The sequence below is a fragment of the Geospiza fortis genome, unplaced genomic scaffold, assembly GCF_000277835.1.
Source record: "Geospiza fortis unplaced genomic scaffold, GeoFor_1.0 scaffold40, whole genome shotgun sequence".
Taxonomy (NCBI): Eukaryota; Metazoa; Chordata; class Aves; order Passeriformes; family Thraupidae; genus Geospiza; species Geospiza fortis.
In genome coordinates, this window is record NW_005054297.1 from 21,410,351 (window position 1) to 21,418,624 (window position 8,274).

Consider the following 8,274-nt stretch of genomic DNA (forward strand, 5'->3'; position numbering starts at 1 on the left):
GGCTCAGGCGCGCCCGCAGGCGCTCGCCGTAGAGCGCGCAGCCCGGGCCCTCCACCATGGCCGCGATGGCCGCCGCTGCCGCCTTTCGAACGTCCCGCTCGCCTGAGGGCGGTGCGGCCCGCCAGGCACCGCCCCGCAGTTTCCTGTTAGTTTCCTTCTGAGGGGCAGCTCCTGCTGTTATCTAAAATACGCGCAAGTGCATCTTCCTTCAAGAGTTGATCCACAATCAGAAATTAATGTCAGCTTTTAAAAAGTCGGTATTTAATAGGTTTCTGCAGTCAGTCCAGGTTTACAGAAGTAAAATGCTCCTTTACCTGCCACATTTGATGTGCGAACAGGCGTAATAAACTCTGCGAGCTCTAAGAAAATTGGGGGAAATTGCATTGCAAGGCAGAACATTGGACACCGTTTCCCAATGCCCAGCTCGTGAGGCAATACTCACGCTGGTTAAAAACACTCAATGTTATTTCTTACATACACAGCCTGTGTCCACTCTTCTATCTGGATTAAATCAGAATGTATTTTTCTTTAAAGAACTTTTTTTTTTTTTTAACATGGAGGGAAGTGGATAAATCAGGCTAAATGATGTTTGTTGAAATAAAATACAATTCACATTTTTGCTGTAGTTAGGGTGTGCTACCCTTGTTGCAAATGCCTTTTTTCTTTTTCTCAGTGGTGTTTTTGCTGTGATCTCTTAAAATCAAGACAATAATGCAATTTTTAGTCAAAGAATTAAGCTTATGAGTCAGAAATCGGCAATGTTTAAAAATGGCATGCAAAAGTGATTTTTTCTGCTGCTCTAAAATTCTGCCTTACTGTTCTTTCAAGCAATTAGAAATTGATACGTAACTCACGTTTCTATATTAACATTTAAAGTACCTTAAAAGCACAGACAATATTTCCTGTCACTTGGCAGTCAAATATAATGTTTTTCATAATAAGGGATTTCATTTCATAGCTGGATATTTTTCAGTCGATGGTTTCTGTAGTGTGCTACAGCAGATTGGGTTTTCAATTCTACATCTAATTCTGCAGATTAATCAGAACTTCCAATAGTAACGATTAATTAAATTCTCTAGCCATTTTCACTTATGTACATGAATTTTCACCTGAAATTCTACATTAACTCACCTTTTGCATGCACTTTTATTCCACTAAAAGCTGACTTGCAGGTATGCACAATCTGTGGGTGAGATTCATATTGAAGTGTTTGGTAGTGACAAACATTTGAGAATTTTTTTGTTATAATAAAAACATTTAATAATATATTTGAAACAAAGGGAAGAGAGGTAATAGCACTGTAATATACCAGTCTGACTGTTCTGTATTCTGTAGCAAATGACCAGAGCTGAACTTCAAATCAGGATAGTTTATAGGTAGAAGTACCTAAATGACAACAGCTGAATGAAGAACAGTTGTTGGGCAATATTATTGCTGATATAATTTCTTAGTGATCTAATAGTGTAGCCAAGTGAAAAATATACAGCTGTTTGTGTTTTACAGCATTCCAAATAGAATAGTCTTAGCTGCTCTTGTGAAAGTATTTACTTGAGTCAGGAAATCTCAGTTGCTGACATTCAGTTTCAACAATGAAGTTACCAGGCTACAAGGCAAATTTTAAATATAAAAAAATAAAAACTTCATTAAATTTATTCCAGAGTTCTGTATTAGAATTTAATACTTCTTGGCAGGTAATTCTATTAATGGTTGTTCACACCTTATTTTGATTTTGAAAAATCCAATGTCCAAAAGAATCTCTCCCACAGGTAATTAAATGTGCAAATTACAAACAAGCAAATAAATCTCACTCATGTATAAGTTTAACATTTGACTATTTTTTTTTACTTCTTGACTGCCTTTGCATCAACAAAATGAGTCTGTACTACTGTACAATGATTGATACAGCAGTAACACAGATTATCTGCAGTGAAAGGCAAAATCTCTTTTTAAAACAAAAATTGAGTAAATCTACATATGCTCATAAATTTGACCTGTGTTCTTGGAGCTCCTTGCACAGCTGCCTCTGTTATTTTTCCCAATGGGGTTTGCAGGCATCATTTCTTGGTTTATTTGTGCATTTGCATATTTACCATCAGATAATAACATACAACAGAACACTGTGCTCAACATTGGACACTCACATTTTGGTATATTAATGCAGTTGTGATCTCATTAGAAAAAAAATAAACACAGAGAAGTGCATTTCTTTCTAAAACTTCCGGTTTCCCAGAAATATAAAACAAATACTATTCTTTTTTTTAATTCGGGTTTCCAGAATTTATATAGAAGCCCTAATTCTCTACCTTGTTGTCCCAGTTCATGTAACAGAACATTTGGCATAAAATTGATGTGGCTAATTGGTGCAAGTAGAGCAACTGCTAAAACTTTTTAGTTTATGCATATTTTCTCCCTTGAATTAATATTTTAATCTTTTAACATTGGTGCTCAGTTTCAATACCTAAGTTAAATTTGCAGTTAATAGAGCTTTGGCAAATATAGATCAATTTAAATAAAGACCAACTTAAGTATTATTTTAGATCAAATAGTAAAATTACATTTTTCTGAAGGCTGCGCAAGAGAACAGAAATATGCAGAGTACAAGCGCAGTCTGTTCAAATCCAGCAGTATGAAGAACATCAGCAGTGAGATCCTTGCTGAAGCATAGGGGGTTTTTTTCTACTGGCAGGTTGAAAGAACTGAATTACAAAGATGGTCCCATTATGGTGACAAAATCTTGGATAAGAATTAATAATCAGTGATGACTGATCCATTTCATGCTTGCTTAGAGAGTTAATGTGAACAGTTAAGCACACTCAAAATTGTTCATCATATAATCCCAATGAAATCCTTCCTAAACCTTGTAAAAACATTCTCAAATCCTTCAAAATTAAGTCTCTTAATGCAATTAATCCAAATAGTTGCACTGTCCAGGGAGTGTGTTCTGGTTATTAATACCTGGTCTGCCAGTGATTTTTGAGGGTCATGCATAGTTGATACAGACACATAATCAAATTATTTTTTGTCAGTTATCTGAAAATAAATAATGCCATGAGTGTTTGGATTCTTTTATTAGTAGAGAGGTCTCACTTTCCTTTACAAAAAACCCCTATACTATTGTAGCTTTGTTTTTACAGCTGCAGTTATTGTAAAGATAAAGATCAAGGAGATTCTTTGGGAACTGCAGTGAAGTATCAATATAAAATTATTAACCAAATTGTGAATAACAGCTTTAGTACTAGAGTTTCTTGCATTTATTTCATTGTAATCATACTAAAATGCTACAAATTATATACCATTTTCACTGAACATGGGAGTATGTGTTCAAAATGGAGTAATTAATGGATTAATGGTTTGGAAATAAAAGGGATAGTTGAGACAGTAGTTCTGTCCTAATTTCTACCTATTGAAAACTGGTCACAGATAAGCATATTCTAAGGGCTCCAACTCATATACTAAAGAAGAAAGAAATATACTTATAGAGGTATATATTGTACTCGAAATTTCCAGAGAGGACATTCTTTTGAATTGGACAGACAGAGGGTGCCAAAAAAAACCACCTAAACTGCTTAATTATGTGTGCAATTATATTTTTTTAAATAACTATTTTTCAATATTGTCACAATATTATCAGAATTTCCCTGGGTAGTAATTAAGAATACGACAGGTTCACCTGTCAATGACTGGTCGGCTGTGAACAAGACACCACTCTTTTAGAAACTACAGCTTTTTATCTCTATAGCAATCCTTGATTTCCCTAGAGATAAAAAATGCATCACCTTTGAAAATCTGGGCTAGTTTGTCATGCTAGTTTTCAGCAGAGTAATTTTGCCATTTTCAGTCAGGAATTAGATATGGATTGCTTTCAAGCACCAAAGATCATAGTTCTTTCCAAAGATATCTTCATACTGTATTAATTTCTTGGACTTTGCTTGGGGGGGCTAGGGGAGCAGAAATAATCTCTCTTAAATTTGAATTTTTCTGCTGCTTAGACCAAAGGTTTAAATCCACTAGAGGGAGTTAGGATTAAAAAGAGACAGGGAAGCTATTCACACTCCCTAAAATTCAGTAATAATCGAGGTCCATCAACTATACTATATATCTAAGGTAATGGAAACTGTAACTCTCTTAAGTAATCAGTGGCAATAGGTAGGTACCTCACCAGACAGTGATTTAGAGCAGGGGCTTCATTAGGTCTCTCTCTCCATTACCCACATAGGGAACAATAGCAGTTCCTTCTATTGGATACCCTGCTGTGAACCTTCAAGCAGTCACCTATTTCCCTTGTGCAGTGTAAGGGGAGAGTTATGTCAGAGGATATGACTCAGTTGTATGCTGAGCCAGGAAGTGCCAATGGAGTTTCCTAGATGCCTCTGCAGTCTGGATTCATAGCAGTGAAACAGCTCCTTTGGTTAGAAAGAGAGAATGTGGCAGCTTCTTTAAGCTGCTGGAGCAATCCAATCAGTGGTGCCTCCTTCCCCTGGGGAGTGGAGAAAATTGATCCTGGCGTTTTCCTGAGAAAATATGCAGCGGACTAGAAAAGACACTGTTCTAAGCTGTTCCTCTTATCAGATGCTTTTTTCTTTGTGTAACATGCTTTGTTTTTCGCTAGAGCTATGACTGTCACCAAGGTGATAGAATTAATTTAATCATTTACATTAGCCTGGAATTACCAAATATAATTTTCAACATTTGACTTCTGAACATAGCCACCTCCCACTTTATGTTTTGTAATAGAATTACCTCTGGAAGGATATTCTGATTAAGGCTGTGATCTTACCATTATTTATGACAGGGGCTTTTGAGATTATGAATTTAATTTTGTCCTGTTAGAAGTGAATCCATGTCTTAATGGTGTTATTAATAAGTTATATTCTTAAGTATTCCTTATCTATCTGCTTTTTTAAATTATTTTTATTGCAATGTTTTACTAAAAGATTCCTCTTCTTTTCTCCATCAGTGTACCTAGTAATCCAGTGAAAATGGCAGTTCCTTTGTTGACACCAGATTAACAGCCCCTATGCTGCTTCAAATCATACTTTGAAGATATAGTCCTGTTGTGTGACTGTTTTAAGCCTGCAGGAGAGAGACTTGCAGAGACCTCTCCAAGTGAGACTACACTCCTCACCATTTGCTGACCAATGCTGACTATGTGACCCTTACAAGAAACTACATCTCTTGGAGCACACTCCAAAAACAAGATATGCAGAGGTAGTTAAACAATTCCACCTATGTATGGGGTATAGACAAAATGATATAAATTCTTGACTTGTGAGCACATTCTAGGTGGAGATAATTGGCTACAGCACAAAGTTAGCTTCCTAGGAAAAGACTTGGCAGAAGAATTATAATGTCTCCTCAGCAAGTTCACTGATGATATGAAGCTGTGAGTTTAGTTAAGTGAGGGGTTTTTTGTGTTAGTAAGCAAAACTGGAGAAAGATCCAGAAATATATGAATTTGTTCAGAGATGCTGACTGTAGTACACAAATGATGCATGTAAAATTTCTTTCCTGAATGTTGCTTCTATAGATTAGTATTGGAGTAGAACTGACTTTGACCCTACTTAAATTCAGAAATAAAATGTTTGGGAAAAATTTGAAGAGAAAAACGTTACTTTATAAGTTTGTACTGAAAGCTATAACTCCTTAAAAGTTCTTACTCCCTTCCCAGATACATACTCTTGTTGCTTTTAGATACTCAAATCTGTCAGCATAGATGCCTCTACCCATTGAGAACTGCATAATCTAATTTACAGTCATAGTTTAACTTCATTTGAAGAAACAATATGACAGCAATGTGCAACTGCCTCAGGGTGGGGACAGCAGATCTTACTGAAGCTGGATATTCATGGGATAAATACAGACAATCTTCCTGGCAATTATGAACACTGCTCATAACTTCTCAGCATCTTGAGACACAGTTCAGGGCCAGTAGTTTCCCTTGTTTTGTTGACGTATATTGGCTCATCCCAAATTAAATAAAAGTTACTTCACTTGTCTGGAGGAGAAAAGAAAACATTTAGAGCTTGCAGTAGTTTATTCAGATGGTAAAGTCTTTAAGCTCTTTAAGATAAAGTGTCCAGCAATGCCTCTAGGCTATCTACATTCTAAAACAGATGAAAGGAGAAAATTGGTATCTGCAGAGAGGCAGAAAAATTCTTTGTAGCCTTCTTGCCTATATTGCATTTATATGTGCACTGCTCTGAGGTGTATTCACTTATGCTGTATGTTTTACTTTAAATATTAACACCTCAAAGAAAAAGAAAAGAAGTTAGGAGAATATGATCCTGATGAAGAATTTAACGTATTTTCTTAGATGTTAAATATTATTCTTTAATGACATATTGGAAAATATTAGGATAATATTCATTCAAAGGCATAGCTAGTATCAGTGAAGCACAGACAGAAGACTCTTCAACTAATTAAAGTTGTGGTATGTTTATTACAGTGCTGGACACAAGCGGAATTGTTTCCAAAAGCATGTGCAAAAAAGTCAAACTTCTGCTCTCTATTTATCCAAAAAGGTTTTACATATTCAGATGGTTTCCAGAACAGTTTCTATGATGCTTATTACATAAACATTAGCTCTCGCCTGGTATTATAATTATTTGAATATCCATTACAGCTGTGCAATTGTTCTCTTTTGGTGGCTTCTGGGGGAGGAAGTAAGATGTCTTCTTCACGGTAAACTCTTCACCCATGTCTAGTTGGCAGGGCTCCTTGACTTGCAGGTCACAGTCCAAACCCTCTCTCATTCTTAGAAGTCAGTGGTATTTATGGCTCCTGCGCTCTACAATACTTCATATATCACCTGTCATTCCCAACCTTGTTTCAGTTATCCCCACCTGGTATCCATTGATTTCCTCGTTAAGCTCTTATCATAGTATATGATCTTTGCTAACTACATTTCTAACTTAACCCCTTGACTCAATAGAAGTGGTTGGGATGACATGGGTTCGGTTGGTTGAGTACCATGGTGAGCATTTTTGTATGTGAATCGCTTTCTCTCTGTAAGCTTTTGCTTTTAATATTGTTGCTTTTATTTTAGTTTTTTTTTTCTTATCTCATTGCTGTTTCCAGTAAATTGTTATCTCAATCCATGCATGATCTTTGCTTTTTGTGCCTCCAGTTCTCCTCTCCAGCCCTCTGCGAAGTGAGAGGCGAGGGCAAGGGGACATGAGGGAGTGTCTCAGTGAGAGTACTAGATTGGAGGATACTATTCTTAAGCCACGAAAGAAGACCATAGCAAAAATGTTGCTCTCTCCTAGCAGATGCAGTGAGTTTTTACTTGTTTTTGCGACACAAATAGTATGATTCTTAGCACCTTGCTATAAACCTTTATCAGCTGCATGTGTCTATGCAGCACTCCATTTTAATTAGTCTGAAGATTCAAGGCTTAGAAGGAATAGCAGGGGTCTCTAATTATCTTCACAAACTAGTGATCTGCCCAGAAAATGAGGAATGAATAAGCATTAAGCAGTCAGAGGCCAGTACTTAATCACAGAGAGAAGCAGGAAGTGTGGAAGATAAAGAAATGCAATTTTTACTGATTTGTCAGGGCCCTGAAAATTACTAAAAATAATACTTCTTTAGTAAAACACACCAATTCTAGATATAGAGATTTATGATTTATTCTTATCAGTAATGTTTGGCTAGATGTTTTAGAATATTTATTTTTCTCCTTTTATCTGTGCCATACCTCTGATCATTTTATTTTACATGTGTCTGTTTAGGCATCAGTAGCATTTCTTCAAGGACTCTTATGAGAATAATGTTTTTCAAGCATTGTTTGTAATTTTTCAGTCCAAGTTCCAAGGAAGTAAAGACCATTCTTTCTTTCCTTTGAAAAAAAAAAAGATGACATTGGGATTTAAATCATTGCTATTCACAAACTGGCCCTGACAAAAAAGGCTGAGGATTATCTCTTTAGCAACTTTTGAATCAAAGCTGCATTATTGATATGAAGCTAAAAAGGCTTCGCAATTCTTTATATAATTAAAAGCAACTGTTATTATGGAAATTTTTCAGAACAGCTGTTGTATTGGAAGAAAGGTTACACTCTTCTCTATCCGTAATCCCTTTAAATCTCTGACATGATTCATTGCTCCTCAGACAATGCCAGTGAATTAAACAAAACTGGATGCCTTCCATACATATATTTATTACTTGCAACCCTATCAGCAAGAAAGAACGGAAAACAGAACTCAAATTGGCTAATGCAAGTAATGTGAATGTCCCATTTAATGAACTTTCTTTCTATTTTTGTCCTCTAAAATA

At 36.0% G+C, this 8,274-nt stretch overlaps 1 protein-coding gene across 1 annotated transcript in view; it reads right to left on the reverse strand.

The window, feature by feature from the left end:
• NEIL3 (nei like DNA glycosylase 3) overlaps positions 1 to 6,698 on the reverse strand; it is a 26,614-nt gene extending 19,916 nt beyond the window's left edge. Inside the window, exons 1-2 of the mRNA XM_031066427.1 lie at positions 6,621 to 6,698; positions 14 to 181 (exon numbers count right to left, since the gene is read on the reverse strand). Of these exons, the coding sequence (XP_030922287.1) occupies positions 14 to 181; positions 6,621 to 6,698 (246 nt within the window). The remainder of the gene's footprint in view (positions 1 to 13; positions 182 to 6,620) is intronic.
• Positions 6,699 to 8,274: the final 1,576 nt, after the last annotated feature.